Consider the following 24,777-nt stretch of genomic DNA (forward strand, 5'->3'; position numbering starts at 1 on the left):
GGCAAAATGTTTCTTTGTGGAGAACGTTAAATGAGAAGTGCTTGTGAAAGCACTTGAGTCAGATGGTGATGGCGGAGAGGCACGAGTCACATGATTCCCCAAGAGTTTATCAAGCTGTGAAATGGATACAAGGTAAAAGACAGTGATTGAAGTTAGGTGACTCAGAACATCTTTCAAACAGTAGTAGGGAAATCAAAGTGACCTGGGCAAAACGGGGTGTCTCTGACTTGGAAGGCACTGCTTCGGTTGGGCTTTAAAATTCCAGGCACCTGAAGCTCACAGTCACAAAAAATTTCCACTGAGTCAATGCAATTCATAGGCAAGGGGTTCCACTAGATTCATAGACGGGAGCTATAAAAGAGGGTTCTTGTGTAGCAGAGTAGATTTTCTGGGATAACATCAGAGTCTAGATCTCTTTTGTATTTAAAGCAGCAGAAACTGAGCATGGGGAATGGCTGAGCCATTGGCTCCCCGTGAGACAGTCAGTGATGCTTTAGGACCCAGACAGGCATGCTCATCAGGGAGAAAGTTGGCTCTCCCTTCTGGGATCTCTGGCTTTGGCAAAGACAGAACTGTGCAGAGGGTGAAGTTCAGTTTTAGATTTTAAGCCAAGGAAAACCTTTTAAGGTCTCCTGCTCTAAGAGACTGCCTGGCCAGTGTTTAGCTCCTGCTTTTTTGTCAAAAACAAGGATCTACAGATTAAACTTTGTTGCCATGTAAGTTATGGTATTTTCCTATTCCTGTGTCAGTTCACTTTACACACATGTAATATTTCTTCTAAGAGCTTGACTATTAGGGCTTCAGAGTAAACATATCACCCACGAATCTGGCTCATTAATGGGTAATTTACTGTTGCAGATAGAAGGAAACAGTTAAAAGGTGAAGTAACTCAAACACTCAGAACCTCTATTCAATAGTGGCTCCCTAGACAGACAACAGGAAAAACATTATAAGACCCTAAACACGACATCTATCGTCCCTCCCTCCAAAGCCCAGTACACACGGAAAAGACAGCAGAAGGAACCAAGGGCTAGGGGATCACAAGGGGCACCATGAGAGGCTGCCATCTAGGCAAGCAGTGGAAACTGCACTCTGCAATGTGTACCAGCGACTGTTTATCCGCCCTAGATGGTGTTATAAACATTACGTCATGGATGGGGATGGGGCTCAGGGCCACACCCTTCACAAATTACTGGTAGCTTGTATGGGGGTGGGGGTGGGGGAAGTCACTTTCTCCAGTGGTACTGCCACTCCTAAACTGCCCGTGTTTCCGTAACCTCCCACCCTGTTCATGTGGGCAACTCTCATAATTAAAGTTAGTGGATTCCAAGGGTTAAAAAAAAGACTCGAGAGTAGAAGGGAGTTCGGCAAGAGAGGACGGCAGAGTAAGGGAGAGTGGAAAATGACCAAAATGCGTTATATACAAAGTGTTTAATAACAATACATTCTTCAGTCTGTCTCACATGTGATGTGTCTGGGAGTACTGAGCCTAGGGATATCTGTCTGTCTGTCTCTCTCTCACACACCCACACACACTCACGGAAGGGAAGCGGTCTACCACTGAACTATTACATTCCTACAATCCTTTTTAACTTTGTGAAAACAAGGTCTAGGTTGCCTTTCACTCATAGCTCATTCGGCCCCGAATGTGTCTGAATGTGCATCCTCTGGCTTAGCCTTCTGAACAGCCTGTCTGTTCCACCACACCCCGCCAACTTTTGAAAAGAAACACATTTGTATTTACCCTTGAATGTGCAGGTAGCTTCAAGGTCTTCTGACTGCCTTCAAGAGTTTCTTCCTTGTTGGAACTATTCAGGTATTTACATTTTGATTATTAATTAATTCTAAGAATAACCTTTAACTCTCTGAGACAATGCTTTTGTTATCTTAAAGAAGGGTTTAAGGCCAGTAAACAGGTGATACTTTTTACTTTTTGCTAACACTAAAAATGGCCTCAAATAGAAACAGGTTTTGGAAACAGATTGCAGTAACTTATTACTGTTTAGCAAGGCGTATTTTAAAAAGATGGCCTAGATTACCAATTACAGCAAATTGGACTGTTTCCTGAAACTTACTTAAGATACATTAATTTCTATTGTTTTAAAACTATTCTGATTTATATAGATTTCTAATATGGCTTGCTAGGCTAAAGAAAACTCTAAGAATGTTTTTGTAAAAATATCTATCCTTGTTTTAATTATGTGTGAGTGTCTAGGTCTGTCTATGTAAATGAATGCAGGTGCCCAGGGATGGCAAAGGTGTCAGTCTTCTGGAACTGGACTTACAAGTAGTCATGAATGATGTGCATGCTAACAACTGCCAAGAGAATCCACCAGCTTTAACCCCAAGAGTCATATTTCCAAGTAGAGTATAGCTTTCATTCTGAATATATAAAGAAGCTATTCCTTATTTTTAATCATAAAAGAATTTATATTTCACGGTAAGTTTCACAAGTATTAGAGCATCAGAATAGAATCAGTGTGCCAAGTTTTGTATCTTCAAAGTAGACTGTTTAAAAGACTACCATATAATAGATTCTGAAGCTATCATAATATATATTGTAGTATATGTTTGATTAGTTCTCTAAAGTTATAAAAATACAACCGCAGTAGTAACTATCTTTATTCTCAAATTGATAAAACCATTTAACATATATTTTACAGTATAAACAAATTAAATGCTATGCATTTTGCTTATAAAGTGACTTAAAGTATTCAAGCATGTAATTCAATTTGTACAAAAAGTTAAGTTTTCAAATAAAGCTTTGGTTAGTAAAACTGACTATATACCATCAAATCCATTTTTCAATGTTGTTCAGAAAAGTTAAAAAAAATAACCCAGAACCTAACCAACTAGCACAAGTATTTCCTATACAGCCAGAGCTCCCTACTATTCAGTAAGGGTAAAATGTTCTCAGAGTTGCCTTTGACGTGGAACTCTGGGCCGGTCTTTTCCTTCTCAACTGCCGTGCCTGAAAGAACGCCATCACTTCTGAAGTTTAAGCTGTGTAGAAAGCCACACTCTCTTTTGTTCTCAGTTAGGTCATCTGTCTTTAGGACTGTTAGCTTCCATAGCCTCAGGCTTTGTAAAAGCCCCACTGAAACATGCTGCTGGGGTGAACCACTTCTAACTTCTCTCAGAGCAGGCGTCTGTTAGCACTAGTGCCCAGAACCCAAGCTCATACAGTACCTAAAAAAACAAAACAGAACAAAGACCCCCAAACCTTAGTATCTTTATACTATATAGAGTCTAGAATCTACCTTTATTTGTATGAAAGTAATAGGAAAAGCTACATAACTTAAATATAAAATACCAGTTTCAACCAAATTGACAATCACAAAACTGTATTTTCCTATTAAAATGTTCCAGTTCACTGAGTAGTATTTACTCGAGTTATAATGAAATGTATTTTTTTTTAATTTAGTGTTTCTGAGCTGTACAGATACTCTTTCATTTTTAAAGCTGTATTTATTGTAGCTATGTCACTCCAAACTTGAAAGCATGAGCCATCACTACGGTTCACTGAGACTAATATTCTTTCATCAAACTGTTCTGAAACAATTTATAAAGTTCTACTTTTAATTATTTCAGTTGGGTTTTTAAGTAAAATTTTCATTTAAATTGTTGTGTAATAGTTTAAGACTAGTTTAAATAAAGACTTAGAGAGAGTAAAGCATTCCTTTACATACAAAGCCTCAGGCACCAAGGACATTAGTGACAGAACAAAGAGTGCATGTGGTTTAGCATTTTACAGAGGGACCTAAAGTTTATACAAAGCTAAGTGCTAGCTCTCTCCTACTCCACAGATTCCTCTAGATTTGATCCCGGCTCTCTCTGTGTGCCCTCCTTAATAACCACGGCAACATTTATCAGTGTTCTAAGTTCTTTGATATTTATATCTTTATTTTTAAAACAGCTTCATTATGTTTGAAAACATTCACCCAGTGTCTTCTGAGCGCTGTCATACATGTCTCTCACAGAATGCTCACTTTCCTGAGCTGTATTAAACACCTTATAACAGGTGTATTTAGAACTGAAGACCCTAAAATGTCAAGTTTACATTTTTTTTAAAAAAATGCATAGAGAACATTTCAGAAAACCTATTAGTACACTTCTGAGATATTACAACACTCAGGTTGTTTCCTTCAGACTATGAATTACTTAATTTTCATAATTGGATATTACTTTCAAATATGGAACAACATTTTTAATTTTTAAACATTTGATTGCTATTAGGCTGCAAAAAAAAAAAAAAAAAAAAAAAAAAAAAAAAAGGAGTTATCTGACCCAAACTGTAGGTCTTCCGACAAACGCCCTTCATTACACAAGCTCACCAAAGATGCCAAATTTCTATGCCACAAAACAGAATTACAGCTCTCGAGCAGATAAACGTTTATTAGGATGCGTTTTCTTAAAAGGAAGGTGCTACTCACTCACCACGCCCCCTGTCATGCAGTCCCTTACCACGTAGGCATCATGTCTGGAAACCACACCCTGCCAAGATGCTTGGACACTTCCCAATGAATCTGTTCCAAACTATACTTCTGGTCAGGAATTAACACTTCTTCCATAATGGATAACTGAGACAGGCGGCCCCCACACATCTTTACAAACTCGACAAAGGCACTACATGAGACCTCACACTCCCCCAGCCCAATAGCTGACAGATTTTTGCAACGTTCTGCAATGCGAATCAACTCTTCATCAAGGGGCCGCAAGCCATTGGCACACACTACCAGTTCTACTAGTCTGGGGCAGGTCATGCCCACGCGGCCAAGCACATCTTTGCTGACTGATCTCCCAAAGTAAAGATGAGTGGCAGGGATTTCATAACGGAAGAACGGGTCAAACTCCTCTTCGTACAGGAAAAAATACATCACTAGGTTGACCTTCGGTGAGTGCTTGATGAAGGCGTCCCAGCTGCTCTTCTGGATCGTGTGGAAGTGTGTCTGTCCCGGGTTCTCACTGACAACATCAATGCGCAAATGTTCTAAGCGAACGTGCTTTTCAGAAGACAGTGCGAGCAACAGCTCATCACTGAGCAAATGGTAGTTCAGGGCCAGCTCCCGTAAGCCATGACACTGATCAGCCACACACAGAATCCCTGGCAGGGGGAAGAAACAACGCCCAATTACTTAGAAATTATTGTAAAATTTACCTGTTCAACTGTTTAATCAAGTGCATGTCCTAGAAAATACCCACATTTCCCTTTTCACCAATTAACGCAGTTTCAAACTTCAGTTGTGATAATGAATTACAAGTTATACCCACTCATATTATTTATCTTTTTTTTTTTCTTTTCTTTTTTTCGGAGCTGGGGGCCGAACCCAGGGCCTTGCACTTGCTAGGCAAGCGTTCTACCGCTGAGCTAAATCCCCAACCCCTCATATTATTTATCTTATAAAACCAATTCTATATCCTTGTTGCTCATTTATAACTCAAGAAAATCACCACCATCGTTTCAAAAATTTGCCATAACGAAGTAAGATTTATCCTAGAAATGTAGGGCATCACTGTGTTTTTCCCTCCCCAGAACTCATTTTGTAGCCCAGGGTTGGCTTCAAACTCAGTTTTGGAGCGCCAGCTGTCATATCATTAAAAAAATACTAAACTCACAGTTGGAGAAAAATTTCATGTTCAACTAGAACAGACTAGAGGAGTTTCTGAAATTCAAAATGTAATCATAATATAAAGAAAGGGGATACAATATGACCATATAAATGAAACAAAATATTTGAAAAGTAAGAAAAATTCTATCAGAGCTTACAGGGACTAAGCCACTACCTAAAGACTATACATGGACTGACCCTGGACTCTGACCTCATAGGTAGCAATGAATATCCTAGTAAGAGCACCAGTGGAAGGGGAAGCCCTGGGTCCTGCCAAGACTGAACCCCCAGTGAACTAGACTGTTGGGGGGAGGGCGGCAATGGGAGGAGGATGGGGAGGGGAACACCCATAAAGAAGGGGAGCAGGAGGGGGAGGGTTTAGGGGATTGTTGGCCTGGAAACCAGGAAAGGGAATAACAATTGAAACGTAAATAAGAAATACCCAAGTTAATAAAGATGGAGAAAAAAAATTGAACTAGTAATTTACATACTGTTCAAAAAGAAAACAAAAGAACAAATTTAGCTGAATTTCAGAATTTCTGAAGGATATTTAATGATACCTAAGCAAGTGGAAAGACATTCATGTTTTTATATTAGAACCTTGATGTTGGTAGATGTTGTATTTTAATCTTAACTGCATTTTACCCTTGCATTTGATAAGATGATCCTAAAGTTCAGAAGAATGTATAAAGCACACAAAACAAAGAGCAGTCTTGAAGGTATCTACCTTAAGATTCAGTTTTTAGATTACACACTATCCTGCATGGCTACTGCAACAGCTTATGTGTTGTACACAAGCAGAACTACATGTATGTGTGACTGAGTGGCTAATTTTAGCTATTAAGTTAAAAGAATTTAGACACAGTATTCCATGGTATGGGGTCCTGAGTTAAAAAATAAAATTAAAAAAATAAAAAAGTAAAAAAAAAAGTAAGAAAAGTTCTATCAAGTGGTTATAGTTTACCAATTTGTAGGATATATGAAATTATCACTCTTAAATGAGTCAAAGGGACCACACATTAGCAATAATGTTAAGAGCTTTGAGCTCGAAGGAAAACAATTTCTTAAACACTCCCATCCGATTCAAGACATGCTTGCCCAAACTATTATCCTAGTAACAGATGACTTTACCAAAGATCAGTATTTCATCTCCAAAGTAGCTTTATAGGAGAATTGCTCCAGAAGTGTCTAAACTACTCAAAACACACTACTCAAAGCAATTCTTCTATTTAAAAAGGACAGGATTAACTAAACACATTTTCATTGCTACTGTTCTATAAGCTGTGCTAGGTACTAAATCTGTTTACCCACAAATACTCAAAATCTAAGGAACTAAATAATATTTCTAGTTCAAACTACAGACAACTATGAGTTCTTTGGAAAGTTGGCTCATGTTTTGCTGGGGCAAACACATGAAAGACTTTTTGGTAAAGTGGACACAGGTGTGAAGGCTAAGGAAGTTTTGCTGAAGCAGACAGGAGAGAGAATGGTCTGTTAAGGCAAGCACGTGAAAGGATTCTTTGCTAATGACACCATGTGGTCCACCTTACACTGTGTAGCTGAGCCTCATTTGTCAGACTCCATAGAGAGATGCACCAAAACACTTCTGACGGTGTGCTGCAGTTTCTTGCCACACCAAGAGCTCGAGGTGATTGGATGCATGTCCGAAAGCAAGGCACGTGGAGGACATGGGATGTTTGGGGGGTATAAATAGGACTCCATGGAGTGAAGAAGACACAGCTTGGCCTGATGGTAACAGCTAGCTGTGCAGCGCTTGTGGGCCCTCTTGTTTTCACTGATCTTCGCTTTCCTGAGAGAGGCACAGCTAAGAACTTGCCCTGGTACTAACCCAACTCTACCTATCTGGACTGCTGGTGAATCCGTGAAGTGTTTGCGAGTGGATCGAGCTGCACTGCCTGCTGGCCTGTGCACTGAACTGCTGGTTTCCAGACAACACAGAGGGGCGTTGCTCCAAAGAACCTTTCTAAACAGGTCCGCTTCTCCCTTATCCTTTCTTTCCCACTACCTCTTGTGGCTACAAAGGAGTTTAAAGCATTTAAGGACCATCATTAAAAACAAGATTTGAAAAAATTGAAGTTACACAACTAGGTAAAGATAGCAAAGCTCAAATACAAAAAGACTCCAAGTTCATGCATAACTATTATTTAAAGCAAGACCACCAGTAAAGTAAAACTCTACAGGAGTGGACAAAAACAGGCAACAGAAAAAGTGACCCACAAAATAAAGACTCCAGCAAAAGTGCGTAAGAGCCCATGTGTCACTGAGCCACTGTTCTTCCAGGTACACGCGTACATCACATACAGTGAAATATGCCCTAGCCAAGCAAAACAACCGAACCATAGCTCTGCAACATCAAAAAGCTCGACTCGAAGAGAAAATATTCACAAAATCTTAAAGATGCAAGAGAAGCCACTAAAGGAGCTGCCACCGTCACTCTCTAAATGTCCTCTTCCCCCAAGAGTTACATTCCACTGTCTGTGGATCTGGGAAGGGACACCATGCCTATCATCATATTATGGTATATGACACAACTCACCTTATAAGATAAATTACACAGATAGTTCTAATCTAAATAAGAGCTGTTTCAGACTCAAATTTACTCACTGCTAGTTCAAGAAAAGGAAGCCAGAGCCAAAGCACATGGGACTTTAACTGCTAGCTTTAAGATAATCCAAGTTTTAGATAAATTATTTTTTCATACATAAAAATAGTCAAAATAATGAAATCAGCAAGCAGATTCTAATAGGGACCATGCCCCACCACACCACACTGAGTGAGAAGAGACGTTAGTGCCAACAAGCTCAACAATACAGCCTTACCCCACAGTACAAGGGAACGGAAGTGATATATTCCTGGGACTTCCAGAGAGTCCAGCCTGACAGACACTGGTCACAGCAGCCACCTGAGACCTGCCTACAATTCTGCCTTACAAAACTATAGATCTGAAAGCAGATGTTAGTATAAGCTAATGCACTAGTTACAGGCATTAAATACATAGCCAAATAGTGACAAACACAAGCCAATAATAAAAAGACAAACACTTTTAAAACAATAAGCTACAGGAAAAATACAGGCAAAAACCTAAATTAGTATTTCTCAAAGAAGATATACAAATGTCCATTAGCATATGAAAATAAAGTCATTAAACAGCATGATAGCACATGCCATTAATTCCAGCACCCAGGAAGCAGGAGGTACATCATTAAGAGTTCAAGGCCAGCCTGGTCTACATAGAATTACAGGCCAGCCAGGGCTATCTATGTACTGAGACCCTGTCCAAAACATCAACAAAATTATCAAGAAAATGTATCTAGCTTATGCCTATATTCCTGGGAAGCTGAGGCAGGAGGCTCACCGTGGCTGACAGCTAACCTGGGTTATTCAGTGAGTTCCAAGGGTGAGAGAGGCCCTGCAAGGTGGCAGTGAGGCTGTGATGGGCTGTGTGTGTACAAACCCAAACCACAATGATACTCGTACATACCAGCTGGGATGGGTATGAGAAAGATAAGGCGCTTTAGTGAGGATGGAGGAATGCACAAGGGCATTCTTACCCTCATCTAATGCTGTGGGTTTAGTCCTTTTTGTTCTGGAAAATCCTCCCTAACATCTTCCTTCGGAACTCACAGAGTACATCTTTGCTGAATGATTTGCCACTTGTTGCTCTGGTAACCCAATACTGGAGCCAGTGTGTGGCATGTAGCACAGTTCCTCAAGTGAGGAAACAGCCACTGCATGCTGGCAACCCTATCATTAGCTAAACACCAAGAGAACCAGTATGTCTGCACAAACTACAGCAACTTCCACACACGCATTACCTGCTACACACAAAAGGCTGGAAGCAACCCAAATATCCAGCAACTGATCACCAAACATTCAACAGATTTTACACAGCAACAAGAAGGAATGAGATTTCAATAGATTATACATATACAGCACAAGCAACCTTGAAAACATGCTAAGTAACAGAAACAGATACACACACATAGACAGACAGACAGACACAGACACAGACACTCCATGTCAAGGGACTACCCAATACAGACAAACTACAGAGACAGAAATGCAATAGTTTTGCTTAGACCTGGGCAGCATGAGTCATGCTTCATTTTGGTCACACCGACAATGTTCTAAGTGATGAGGATGCAGACACTATTTTGTCGCACACTGAAAGTCAAGAATCATGTTTCACATGAACTGTGAATTATACGGTACATACATCCCACCCTCCCTCTTTGTTGTTTTTTTTTTTTTTTTTTGGTTCTTTTTTTTCGGAGCTGGGGACCGAAACCCAGGGCCTTGCGCTTCCTAGGTAAGCGCTCTACCACTGAGCTAAATCCCCAGCCCCTGTTGTTGTTGTTTTTGAGACAGGGTCTATCTGTACAATCACCCTGGCTGTCCTGGAACTTCCTTTGTAGACTAGATTGCCCTCGAACTCACAGAGATCCACCTGCCTCTGCCTCCCAAGTGCTGGGATTAAAGGTGTGCACTACCACACCTGGCTCATAAATTCTTTTTCAGTAAAAGTTTTATGATGATGATGTGTTGATGAGTAGGTTAAAAAGTTTACAGACTATTTCACAAGGCACAGAGTGCTGACTGGAGGTCAAAACAAGTCCACTTCTCTAGGGCTCACAGCTCGCAGGACATGGGAGTGAAGAGCAAACAAGGTGGGTGGAGGTTAGGGACAAAGGACCTTGTACACTATGAACCTGAGGAAGACAGACCTTACTCACAGCAGACAATAAAATGTGGTCAAGGTCAAATAGAAACTAACTGTCAAGGTCTATTAGTCTATTCTTAGCTTCTATTCTGTAATCCTTTCAGTGATCATGCACAAGAGGCTGAGACAATAGGTAAACACACAGCACGCCTAGTACTCCGATCGCCAGACCCTCGGTGATCTGGGAGAACAAGCGAAGCAGCTGAGTGAACTGCTTAGACCGCGGTAGCATGACGGTTGTGCTGCTTTTTGGTCACACTGACGATGTTCTAAGATTAGTGATGAGGACGTAGACACTATTCTGTCAGTCATTTCAGGGAATTCCAATCCTTTGCTATACTAGGAAAATAAAACAAACCAGCACTAACAGACTGCTGACCAACACCGCTGAAGACAGGGAGGGGCTTCAGCAGCGGAGAGGTCAGCAATGAACCATCAGCACAAGGATGAGAACACATTTATACTCTTCAGTATGAACGAGTCACTTGTAATTCAAAAAATCTCACTCTGGACAATGCACTAAACTTAGAAAAGTCTACATAAAGTAGCTGGAAAGACCTCTTACAATGTTATTCCTACAATTTAAGTTTTAAAGAGAATTCTCTCTCAAAAAAAGGCAACCATACTTAAATGCATCTCTATGTAAGAAGTAACTGTGTTCTGACCCAAGGCACCGACACCTCACGTTAGTGGGATTCTAGTTTATCTCAACAAGCTCTCTCAGCAGACCTTACAGCATCACCTCGCGGTTTCAATGTGAAATGTCTCTCACAAACTCATGCTTGAACACTTTGGTCACAGCTGTTAGTGCTGGTTTAGAAGGTTGTGGAGCTTTTGGTGGAGCCTGATTAAAAGAAAGGAGGCACTGGGCTAAGGCCCAAGGTTTTATAGCTGTGGTCCACTTTCCCTACCCTTCAAAGAGGCTCTGCTGTCCTGTGTCCTACACTGAACCTTCCCAACCATCGTGACTAGCACTTATAACCATCGTGACTAGCACTTACAACCATAGTGACTAGCACTTACAACCACAGTGACTAGCACTTACAACCATAGTGACTAGCACTTACAAACTGAGCCCAGAGATGCTTCATCCACCCTTAGCTGCTTTTGTCAGATAACTCTGCCCCTGCAGCGAGTAGCTAAGAAACCTTCCTCTCTTCTCAAGTCATTTATCCATGCTCTACTCAATCTGCCACATAAAATGACTTGAAAATAGGATGAAGTCAGTCTAAGCTAGAATACTGCAGATATTACTACTGTCATTAGGACACTGAGTATTTTTTGAAGAAAAATGGTTTTGCTAATTCATTTACAAGTTCATTAGCAGAACTATTAAATAAACAAATTTCTTAACTTGAGAAACAATATAATTACTAAAAGATGTCTGGAAAAAACACGACATACCTGCTGGAGAGACATGAGGACAGCTGCTCATTTTCAGCAGCTTGAGTGTGTCACTGTTGTTGGCCACTAGGACTTTAAGGGATGGGTCATCTACTGGGGTGTCGTCTATCTTAAGTGAGGACAGGGATTTGGAGTTTACAAACACAACTGTCAGTGCAGAGATAAAGTGAGACTGAAAGACAAAAGATTAAAACAGTTTCAGTTCTTCAGAAATGACGTTACAAGGTTTCCTTACCACGCATGTCTGTCTGTGCCCTAAAGAATTTCCAAACTGTTAGAAGGCAGCAGCCCTGCATGAGGTTAGCAAAGCACAGTTAAAGAGGGGAGCACTCTGAGAAAAGCCTTTGTGCCTGTGGAGGGAAGGGTCACTTCAAGCCTCAGAATACCCTACGTGACAGCAACCTCAGAGGTCAGAGAGGAACCTATAACCCAGTCTAAGTCTCCCCCACACGCACACCTCACCATATCTGGAAGCTAAAGTCCCGTACACTGCACCACATAGGAAAGAGCATCAACAGAAAATACTGGACAATCATCAAGATGTAAGTCAGTCAACTCAAAGGCTGTAACTCAACTGAACCATGGAGGCACATACAAAGACTTTAAAACAACCAGAATCCATTTAAAAATTCCAAACTTAAAACCCTCTCAAAACACTGAATCTAAAAGATTTTCAAGTCTTGATTTTAATGTATTTTACTTATAATCTACTGAACACAGACCCAATCAAAAGGAATTCTACAGAAACAAGAACGACAGCATATGTAGAGCGCACACTGTGAATCAGAGCTGAGATGAGCTGCAATCAATGGGTACAGAACTCAGGGAAGAAAAGGAAGACCAAGCTTCAGCACACATCCGCAGAGCCAACCTCATCCTACACCTACCTCTGTAAATCCTCCACAGCAGGATCAGAGCAGGAAGCCATCCTAACAGACAATGCAGCATAAGGGAAACTACCTCCCTGCTCACAATCCTTAACTTGCTTTTCCTTTACTGTGTCTAAACAACTGATTTATAAAATTGTGCTTAAATACCTTAAGCATTAATATCATATATCTTGAAATCAAACAAGTGCACCTTCCATGACCACAGTTCCTTACTAGTAAGCCCATAACTACATACTAATGTCTTTCCTCTCTGTCCTGATGTAGTTATGGCCACATATATTTCTTCTATTTTTAATTCTTTTCAGAATAGCGAAAATCTTATTTCAATCTTTTCTAAAAAACAAAAATTAAAAAGGACAATAAGCATCTAAAGCAGCTACATCAACAGTTCTTAAATTAGCACTGCATATATAATATGTAAACTGAGATCCCAAATAATAAATCAAATTATGTTCAAAATACTTTATAACAGTTTAATCTATATAGATAATTTTTTTGTTTTTGTTTTTTTCCCCAAGATAGGATTTCTCCATGTAGCCCTGGCTGTCCTAGAACTCTCTCTGTAGTCTAGGCTGGTCTAGAACTCGCAGAGATCTGTCTGCCTCTGCTCCCCGAGTGCTGGAATTAAAGCTGTGTGCCACCACCACCATCCAGCCACATTTAAAAAATAATGGCAGGTACAAAAAGATATCAGAGTATTTCATTTCCCACTAGGCTTGAAAAAGCTGGCCCTACACTGCGTAAACTCAGTCTCCTAGAATCCTCTGGACTGTCCACAGAAGACTTGGCCTCAGCCAAATTTAGGAGTAAGAGTCCAAATCTGTACATGGCCAGACCTAAGAGTTGCAGAGACCTGACTCAGGTACATTAAACAGATTCTATTTTCCATTTTTCTTCCTTGCTCCTAAGAAAACATTCTATTTTAAAATGTACAAGATTACTGAAACTTAGAGGTTTTGAACTCACAATATTGTATTGGGTTCTGCTATTCAATTGGAAGAATTACCTACTAGTTATAATTCACACTTCCTGAGTCCCTCTAGTACAATGAACTGTGAGCCGAGCCTACATATTTGGTGCTGGAGAGATGGCCCATCAGTTAAGAACACTGGCTGCTCTTCCAGCAACCACACAGCCACTCACAGATGCCTACAACTGCAGCTCTAGGGATCCAACATGCTCTTCAGGTCTCCATGGGCATCGGGCATATACACAGCACACATACCTACACACAGGCAAAAACACGTACATACCTAAAGTAAAAATAAAGCTTTTTTCTTTAACCTACATTATTTTACTTTGTGGCATACTTTTAAAAATTCCTTTTTCAAATTGCAATTAGCTAGTTTGGGGATGCTGCTCAGTGGTTAGGACACTTGCAAGGCCACAGATGCGATTCTCAGTAACACAAACACACATTGCTACTGGGTGCAAACCAGAGAGCAGCTTTCTGGCCTTCTCAAAGGCATTCTGATAAGTTTTCTATTTCAAAGAGAACAGGTGTGGGTCAAGGCCAATTACCGCTAAGTTTTACAAACCAAGTCCCAACCCTGGAACCCACGTGGCAGAAAGAGAGAGGCTCCTGCAAGCTGTCCCAACTGTCACATGTGTACACACACCAACTAAATGTAACCCAAAAACCCCCAAGTTTTTAAAAAGAACACTTGTATGGTACACTGTTGTTTAATTAGGTATAGACCAACACAAACAGTAGTTAAATTCTCCTAAGAATAATTAAATGGCAGATAATCCAAACTCTATAGACATTAACTTTGCTTAAAGTACATTTGCCAGAAGAGTTTACATTCTGAGCAGAGTACACCTGCTCGACCCTGCATTCCTACTTCTGATGTTTCACTTCACCCACCTGATCTGACCTTCACTCCTACTTCTGATGTTTCACTTCATCCACCTGATATGACCTTCATTGCCTACTTCTGATGTTTCACTTCACCCACCTGCTCGACCCTGCATTGCTACTTCTGATGTTTCACTTCACCTACCTGATCTGAAGGCTCAGAAAGCAGCAGTGCCCATGGCTCTCTTTCTGACACGGTTAGTCTCAGTTCCACTCGCTCCTTTTAGCACTTCCACTACTCAACGGCCTTCTGTCAGGTCACTTGCTCTAACATCACCAACAACGAGGTACTGCTTGAGAGCATATTGTACTGCTGCTCTGGTACAGGACCTAGGTTTGGTTACCAGCACTCACATGCTAACTCCTACCTGCCTGTAACTCCAGATCCTGGGGATATGACACCTTTTTCTGGCCTCTGCAGGCATCAGACACACATGAGGCACACATACTTACATGGAAATAGGATGCTTATACACACTAAGAAATTAAAAACTCCTTAAAATTGCATTCTAAATACTTTCTCAAGACTGTAAACCACCACCAGCTCTCCAGTGCACATCCTGCTCTGCTGTCCTGTCTGCCTCACTGTAGGCACTAACAATGGATTCCTCTGCAAAAGGAAATACACCAGCCCAGCAGATACCTTTGGTAGATCCATAAAGCTTGGCCGAGCAGTTGAAATAAGTCCAAGCGTTTTTAAAGAGCAATTCACAAGCTGCGATAATATATCACAAGCTGCTTCAGCGGATTCTTTGCTGCTGTCCACCTTAGAAAGAAAACACGGCTTATTCACGTACATACCCACATTTCTCTTTGAGTATCTTAATCTTAGAAAGGCAAGAAATATAGTTACTAATTTGGCCCATTATCATTTAAAGGACAAGGATTTTTAATCATTTCTGTCCCACAGCCTCAGTCTAATTTTCAAGAATGTGTTCATTATAGTATACACACACATATATATGTATGTATATACATATATATAAAAATTTGGTGCTGTAAGACTAAATTGACTTATTTCAAACTAACTATAAAATCAATCAATTTTGTGTTTCAGTAATAATTTGTACTTGGTCAAATCACATAATACATGTAAACAGTGTCTATGATGAACTGTTTCAGGGCACCAGAAGAAACTAGTATCTATTTGTTTAGAATTCTCAGATGAACCACACAACCTGAAATTCTCTAATGCTTTTAATAGAAAGATAAATATAGAATAAAATAAGGGTGTCTAACTAAACAAGCACAAAATAATAGGAACCAAAATAGAGGCAGCTGCTCTTACACACTTCCTGCTGAGACGTTTCTTGAAGAAAACAACATTATCAAACACCAACCCCTGAAGGGGAAACATCAGTTTTTCTCTAGACTAAAAATGTTAAAATATAGTACCATTATTCTTATTTCTAAATTTGTGTTTTACTGAATCCCAAAGGTGCTCTTAAATGCTATAGTGTGTGAAACTAGCGTACTAATTACAGTTTTCAAAATGAACTTGCCGGATCACAGGAAAGTCATCAAGTACTGAAGACATTCCCATTCTTATGCTTAAACCACGTGGCTGAGAGACTCTGAGGGGACTGAGCACGGTTTTTGGCTTTACACTTCCCTTGGTGAGACTACTGAACGGTCTGAAAAGCACTGATCTGGACTAATAAATCTGACTCTAAGTTTTTTCAGTCTATACTGACCACTAAGAAGCCAGAATAATCCCTGCAATGTGTCTGCTTTCTAAATTAGAAAATACTTCTTCACACGCAGACATCCCGAATGAGAAATGTTAAACACAGCTGGATGTATGAGTCATGTATGTTGGACAGAGCTGACTTGTGTCAGAGAACCCAGCTGACCTACCATATGCAGGAATGATCTTTACAATTCCTTTCTATAGATTTGCCATTGCAATGCTCTAGGGCAACTCAAAGATGAATAAAACCGAAGGGAAAGCACTTCAGGTTCCCTCCATGGAGTGGGGTAAGGAATTCCTCAACATTTGTTTGCTTGAATCCTACCCCTTATCAAACAAATAATACATCCAATTGGAATTTCAGGTAAACAAAACAATAATTTCTATCAATAGGTATCTGTGGGATGCATCCACACTAATCATTATCAGTGAAGTCCAGTAAAATTAATGAACTAGGCACCTTTTTTTCCCTCTTGACACAGAGTCCTTCCTGCTAAGTATCTCTGGCTAGCATTGAACTCACCCTCAGCCCCGGCTGGTCTTAACAGGTATCCTGAGAACTTTCTCTTTGGCTATAACTGACAATGCTATGCCTAACAAGCTAGGGCTTTTATGCACACAATCTCTTCAGTCACACTTACTACCAAGCTCTCCTACCTCACAAGGAAGATAGCATCTAGTGACGGCATGAAGCTCTGGGTTAGGACCACTGCTTAGAACAGATTTATCATGGCCCTTTAGCAAACAGAAAATAGAGGGAAACCAGGCAATTCTTGTCCTTTTACTACAGTTTTTGCTTTTTATCTTTACCATTTTGAAGAGATAAGTTCTGACTGCATATAGGGCAGGAAGGCCTTAAACTGTTGACTCTTGCCTCAGACTCCCCAGCATGCTTTTTAGCCCACTTTTATCTTTTAACAATAATTACCATTTAGAAATCATATAGGAAACAATTAGCGTTAAGGAGTCAGCAAGCATCCCATATTTCTTTCTTCTCTCCAAAATACAGTGTGATTTTGTTCTCACACGAGCTACTGCAATCAATATATTCAGATCTCAAAATGCCTCCTCCCTCACCCACCTCAATATTTGTGAATCTTGTATGTCCATTGCAACATGTCCATTTTTCCACGAATCCTCCTGTTTTCTTCTAAAATATTCTCAAATTATTTAGTCTCTATATATTTTTGTTTTGTTTTTAAGGTAAAAACATACCACAACCATGCACTCCTTTAATCCCAGCACTCAGGAGCAGAGGCAGGCAATTGAGAGTGAGACCAGCCTGATCTACAGAATGAGTTCCAGGACAGCCAAAACTATTTGGAAAAACCCTGTTTCAAAACACCACCACCACCCCCCCAAACAAAACAAAACAAAACAAAACAAAAAAAACCAAAAAAAGCAAAAAAACAAAACAAGACCAAAAAACCCACCCCCAAATCAAATCCCAAACCAAACCAGCCACAATGCAGTGGTTCTTAACCTTCCTAAGGCTATGAACCTTTGATACAGTTCCTCATGTTATTGTGACCCCAACCATAAAAGTTACTTCATAAAGTAACAATGTAACACCCTAAAGGAGTCTGGACCAGTAGGCTGAGACCCACCGCCCTAATGTTTATTGTTTAGTTCTCTTTCCTCAAATTTGCTGCCAACCATCCACCATTAAGTTCAAACTTCAGTCAATTATTTATGCTCACTTAGTGGCTTCCTTTGCTCTTTTAAGAAATTAACTGTAAAGGACTATTTTAGTTCCAGCAAATATAAAAATTATTTGTAAAGAACTCTAAGGCATGCAATAATTTTAAAATATTAAGCACTTTCCCTGAAAATTTAACTATTTTAAGGACATAAGAAGTTGTATTGGTTAATATTAAAGTCAGTAAACATGCTTCTATTTTCTAACAGAAGGAGTGGGGGTATTACCTTGAAGCTGACATACTGCAGATGATTTGAATGCCTCTTAATAATCTGTTTGATCAGCTCTGGATGTGTAGCTTTCAAGTAAGATGTAGCTGGCTGATTCAGTTCAAATTCAAAACATCGCCACAAGTCAGGCATGTGAAATACCTGATTCCAATTCCGGCACACTTGAGAAGCATGAGCCCGGTCAAGAAGAGGCAAATACTTAAAAACGTGGAGGACAATGTCCTGAAGAAGGTTACCCCAGTCACAAGGCTGCGAGCACTCATGTGTTGTCCTTGGTTTCTTAGGCTTCTCAGCAGTGCCTTCCTCAGGTGAGTCCTGGTCACTATCTCTTCCTCCTCGTTTCATCCTATTTAGAGAAAGCCATCATTTTTTCCCATCCTACTCAACTTTTAATCAAATTCATTTTCTGTCACTGAACCATGTGTTTGGATTTGGACAGTTAAACAGAAATATGCATGAAAACCGGAACCAACAATTCAAGGAGAATACAAAAATACAATGAAAACTGCTAGTGGAGATGAACATTTCTGGGGTGATTTTAAACTTTTATACTTAAAACTACTTATCATTTAAGTAACCCATTAACCTATAACTCAAAACTTATAGTCAACTACTTAAAGTAACTGTAAAGGAGGGCCTGCGATGATATTATCCAATTTTTCTGTCAAATTTGAGGTAGACCAAGAATCGCATGAACCTCTAGACTCTAGAGAGGGTGAAAGCTGAGTGGTCAACAGACCTGCACATGTGGCATCACTGTACACAGCCAACCTCTGCTTAATGTAAGTAAACTTGGACTGAGAGTTCAGCCCAATGGTAAAGACCTTGCCTTAACTAACTCCAGGCCTGAGCTCAACCTGTAGCAGCATGAAATAGCCTGACTAATTACAGCCAAGTACCTGATTGTGTGTTGTCCTTTCAGCCAGGATATGGTCTCTTCTCCCAACACATTACTGTCACTGCTTTTCCTGTGATTTTCTGAATGTTACCTCCATGCTTTTTCTACATATTCATACTCACCTCATGCCATTTGCTTCTTGGATAGAGGAGATGTTCGTGGCAAACTATACCATAAGCTCTAAGACCAAGCTCTCTAGGTTTGAATCCTAGCTACACTTCAAAGGAGCTCCATGGCTTTAGGAAATTACAAGACTGTCAGATGCTTCAGTTTGCAAAGCAGTGTTCTTTTTTTTTTTTTCTTTTTCTTTTTTTCGGAGCTGGGGACCGAACCCAGGACCTTGCGCTTGCTAGGCAAGTGCTCTACCACTGAGCTAAATCCCCAACCCCAGCAGTGTTCTTTAGATACGCCGTTCTTGTGAAAAATGAAATACTAGAGCCCAGTATGAAAGCCATCGCACACAGAAGTGATTGTCCCAGAATGTGAAGAACAGTTTAATTTTTCTTTCACATAAGGAGAGGGAGCAGTGGTGTAGAGAAGCACACTGGCAAGGGCCATCACTAAGTGAGTGTATCAGCTAACAATGGGCAGTGGGATTACACAAGTCCCAGTTATTCTTTCCAATATGCTTTTTTCCTTTCTCCACCGTACACAGTTATTTCTTACAGTCAAAGTTCCGAAGGACACATTTTGCTTTGTTACTTGATTTACACTGCATTCTAGAGTAAGCCGGGCCGCTCCTCGGTACTACTATGTAGTCCAGGATCTACGGTGATTGTTTAGACAGTGAGTCTAATAAGGCTGGTCCAATCAAGACTCCAAAGGATGGCTTAACCCCAACCAACTTGTGACAAATCATGACGTAAGACTCTGGCTCCTCTGTGGAATGAAGGACTTGCACGTGTACAGACTTTAGCACCGAGGGCTGGAGAGCAGAAACAGGACTTTGGAGGGCACAACCCCACACTGTCAGTCCAGGAGGCCTTAAAAGAGGAGCAGCCCCTTCTTTGTTGTGCCTGCACCTACACACACTCAAAAGGGCATAGTCTTGAGTAAAAGGAGAATTCAGAAAACAAAATGAGAGGGGACAAGATGGCTTTATGGAAGAACCAAACTTATTTATGAATCTACGAATAGACTTTTAAGTGTGTTCAGAATAAAGTTAGAATGATTAACAGTGCCATTTTTTAAAATTAAAAAAAAAAAGCCCTACTAGGGGTTAGCCTGTCATTATGACCCACTTTCCAACTTTAACTTCTCCTGAAGGTTTAACTTTAATTTTAGCATTTCAATTTGGGTCAAAGAACAAAGAGTCTGCTATTTAGAACTCAAACTTTCTTATTGACAAAAACTGCTCAGAATTCTGAGATACAGATTCAAAAAAGATGACACTATCTTCCTACTTCCAGACCTCATGCCAGGAGGCTCTGCCACATCTGGAGAAATCCTCTAAAGCCAGGAGGTAAAGGTCAAACACTTCGTTTACAGTCAAGTGTACAGACTCAAAACCAACACAAGGATGGCAGCCTCACTCACCACACTTTAACAGCACTCTGCTGACCCTAAGTTTATACAATTTTTATGTGAGACAGGCTCACTATGTGAGTCTGGCCAGCCTTGGAATCAGAGATCCACTGCCTCTGCCTTCCAACACAGTTCTACCTAAATCAAGTATATTTCAATCCAGCTCTCCTTTGGGAGGAGGAAGTCGGACAACGTAAAAACACCTTCAGTAAGGAAGATCAAGTATAGCGTTATACTTGATCTAAATATAAACTGAATACATTGATCATCAAAGTATGTATTAGTACTTATTAGTTTATCAACAGCTAAAAAGTCTACAGACTATCATAAGCAGTATGAAACTAATGTCACCAGTAATAGAAAATGAACAGACTAAATGTTAAAATGTGCTGTGCACTATTAGGTATAAAAGTAACATTAGTGAATAAAGACCTAATAACGTTTTAAATATTGCTTTTTCCTTGTTGGTCTTTTTAATTCAAAGTTTGCGATGCTTTTATTTTAATTATCTACACATGAAGCGATGCTGTATAAAGTTGAACAATTCACTAGTATACTAGAGATTTACAGTAATGGGTTTTTATACTGCTTCTAGAAGAAGTGAAAGTGCTCTTGCTATCTGAACAGGAGGGGCGTGGTGTATCAAAACAGGACAATAAATATCAGTAAGATTTTCTAAGCACAGAAAATCTGGGCCCTAGCGGTTGTGATTTACTGCAGTGTTTCCGGAACCCAAAGAAACTAAGGTGGCAGGAACTTTTGCTAGTATTCGGATCAAGTGTCTGGGAGGCAAAGTAATGACGGACACCTAGTAACTAGTGAGCAGTACCAAGAATTAGTGAGCTAATCAAACATTTCCTCAAACCAAAATGAAGAGTCAAACTTTCCTTACTCAGACATTTACAAATTCTGGACATAAAAAGATTTTTAAAAAACGCATTTGCACTTAAACTTTAAAAGTCCCATTCTGGCACTACGTTCGCATTTGTCCTTTTGTTTTGCTTTACATGGAAGGAAACCTAACATACATTCTTTGGTTGTAATATAAGAATCGAAAAATATTGAAAGAGATTAACTGTCAGAATGGTGAGAGCACAGACACAAACGGCAGCCGGCACACAGATAACCCGGGTGAGAGTTTTAGAGTAACAGACATCTTTACAAAGGGTTCAGGGAAAATTTTAAAATTAGCCTTTTCGTGTAAGCAAAAGATAAAACATCTGGGCAAGTGGGATAGGCACCAATACCAACAAGACGCCGCCCGCTCTCACCTCGCGGCTCGGAGATGCCCTGACCTGGCTGCTTCCGGGTGGAGGTCTGCAGTGCGACCAGAGCGGCTGCACTTAAGTTCGCCAAGTTTTCCACTGGGCGCCTCCCCAACCCGGTTTTCTCAGACTTTTCCCTCCGCCCTGCCCAGGCCCCCGGGCTTTCCAGCTTCCTGCCCCCGCGCCGCCGAGGGCGAGCCCAGAGGAGCCCGTCACCCAGCCCCGCCACACGCGGCCGCCGAGCGCGCGCCACGCCTTGTTGACAAGTACTGAGGTCCAGGCGGGGCGTTCCCGCGCGCGCCCCCGGCCGCCGCCGACCTCCCCGCCGGACTCCGGGCTGCGGCCCCGAACCTCCGCCGTACCTGCTGCCGGGGGCGGCTTCCCCCACACACCACCCCGGGCTGCGCGGGCGGCGGCGGCTCCCGCGGCTCTCACATGAGGCCTCCCGGGGCCCCGTCTCCGCGCTCCCGCCGTCGCGGCCCCCCGCGCTCCGCCCGCATCCGAGACGCTGGTCCCGCGGCGGGCGCCGACGCGGCTCCACCTTTGCGGCTCCGGCTGCCCGGGCGGAAAGCTTCCTTTCTCTGTCCCGCGCAGTCTGCGTCCTTCGCCCCGGCACCTCCTCGTCGCCGCCCGAGACGCCCTCGGCGAGCAGCGGCCAACAGCAGCCAACAGCAGCGAGCCCCGAGCCTCGGCCCAGTTACAGAATCCAAGATGGCGCCCGGGGCTCGCGGCCGCGCGCTGGCCTCTGCGCGTCTCCGCCCGCCCGGGCGCGCGGCCGAGGGGGCTGGGCGCGCGCGCGCGCCCGGGCGGCTCCAGTCTCGGGGACTGTCCCTGGAGAAGTTTGTTTAGGGGCGGAATGTGGGCGGGTTGGAGTTAACTAGGAGCGCCAGGCCTTTCCCAGGGTTAAACCCGGAAAGTTTAGGGCGGTGGAGCCGACGCGGAAGAGAGAGGAGTGTCTGCAAAACCCGACCCACCCCTACCGGACGTAAACATCAGCTGACAGCGACCCACCTCCGCGAAGAGGGCGCGGCCAAAGGTGCTGTCTGCACACAGGAAAAAAAATAATAAACCAACGTGGTTAACGTTTCGATCGCGACTGATTTCTTAAGACAGCATTTGCATTTGCATTTCCGTTTTTCCAAGGCTTTTTTTAATGAGTCATAACTTTTTCATAACCACTATTTACTTATGAAATAGAACCCCGAAGTCTGAGATTTCTTTTCTGAACCACATAGGGAAAAGTGTAAAGAAGAGGATAGCTAATTAAACGAAGACCCCTGGCGCAGCGTTTTGTAAGTCAAGGCGTCTTTTAGATGCTACCTATTTGACTTGTTTTTAGAAGTTTGGACTTGGAGATGCCGAATTTTCTTAAAATAAGAAAAGTTCACAGAAAATCTTAAGGTTGGCTGTATACTGTGCCTTCTGCTCTGTGTTATTTTTCCAGAGTAAATAGCTCTTCTCTCCTTCCAACCTCCTCTCTCTTCTGTCTCCTACCCTCCTCCTCCCATTTCTTTATACCGAGTTTCACTTTGTACCCCTGACTGGCTTGGAACTCAGATCCATCAAACTCTGCCTGACCAATCCTGAGATTGAAGAAATGTGCAGTCATAGCCAGTAAAAACATGCTGAACTTTAAAAGGCTTTTCATGTATGTTTTAAATTTATTAGTAGTTTTATAAGCTTTATTTTCATTTTGTTATAGGTGTGTGTGGGAGGGGGGGGCACACGAGTGTAGTGCCTGTGGGGTCTGAAATGGATGTTGGATATTCCCTGTAGCTGGAATTACGTGCAGACAGGTGTGAGGTGCTCGTCCTGAGTGCCGTGACTGAACTCGGGCCAGTTGGAAGAACGGCAAGCACGCTTAACTGCTGAGCTGTCCCTCCAGCTCAAAGTCATGAGAACAGGTTCTGTCACACACTTAAAACCATAAGCTTGATAATGTCACCATACATAATATATTGTGCATTTGAACAAACTAGAAGAAAGGAGTTTTAATGTTTTTAACCAGAAAAAAATATGTTTGAGGAGTTAAAATGATTAACCTGATTTAAACATTAAACGTTGTATACATGAACTGATGGGGCTGGAGAGCTACTCTGCAGTTAGGAGGACTTGGTGCTTCTGTAGAGGATCCCAGCACCCACAGGGTGGTTCACAACCATTCATAACTCCAGTCCCAGGAGATCTGAAAGGGGGGCACAGACATACATGCAGGCAGACACTCAGACACATAAAATTAAATACTAAACACTTTAAAGGAATACACTAACTGAAATATCACAATATACCTTCGTATGCATAGTTTTCTGTGTTAGTTAATGAGTATATTTTAAAAAGTCAAATGAGGAATGAGAAAAGCTACTGAGAGTAAGAGTCTCGGAGAGCACTGTTCATTAGGAATATATGCAAGGGACAGTGGGACTTAGGTTTGTAGCACCACAGTAAAAGTTAAAGGTCAGTTGGTGATGTCTTAGCTGGCAAAGGCATTTGCCGTCCAACCTGATGACCTGAGTTTTATCTCTGGAAACCGTGGTGAATGTGGAGAACTGACTCCCTCTGGCCTCCTGACCTCATCTGGAAGACACAAGAGACGCGCGCGCGCGCGCGCGCGCGCGCGCGCGCGCGCACACACACACACACACACACACACACACACACACACACCAAGGAAAGAAGGGCTGGAGAGGTGGCTCACTGGTTAAGAGGACACACTTCAGTTCCCACCACCCACAATGGGCCACTATCATTCCAGCTCCCGAGGACTGGAGGGCACCTGCTCTCACATGCACAGACCCACATAAAGGGAAGCAAATCCATTTTATTTGCTTAGTCCAATACATCCAACGTCTTATTTCTACGTTAAGCCATGCAGACAAAATCATTGGACTATTTTCTGTTTTTCTCCGTGAGACTCAGTTGGTAAAGGGATACTAACGAGTTCACAGGTTTGGGGAAGCCCAAAACATGGT

General features: G+C 41.7%; 1 protein-coding gene across 7 annotated transcripts; it reads right to left on the bottom strand.

Annotated features, from left to right (window-relative positions):
* Positions 1 to 2,605: 2,605 nt before the first annotated feature.
* Positions 2,606 to 22,528, bottom strand: Fbxl3 (F-box and leucine-rich repeat protein 3). Of its 7 annotated transcripts, none has more exon segments than NM_001100568.1 (5): positions 2,606 to 5,104; positions 11,755 to 11,926; positions 15,146 to 15,268; positions 18,119 to 18,467; positions 22,350 to 22,498. In NM_001100568.1, coding segments are annotated over 4 exon segments (1,287 nt in total). In that variant the 5' UTR covers position 18,467; positions 22,350 to 22,498; the 3' UTR covers positions 2,606 to 4,460.
* Positions 22,529 to 24,777: the final 2,249 nt, after the last annotated feature.

This window comes from Rattus norvegicus, chromosome 15 (assembly GCF_021556685.1).
Source record: "Rattus norvegicus strain SHRSP/BbbUtx chromosome 15, alternate assembly SHRSP_T2T, whole genome shotgun sequence".
Lineage (NCBI taxonomy): Eukaryota > Metazoa > Chordata > Mammalia > Rodentia > Muridae > Rattus > Rattus norvegicus.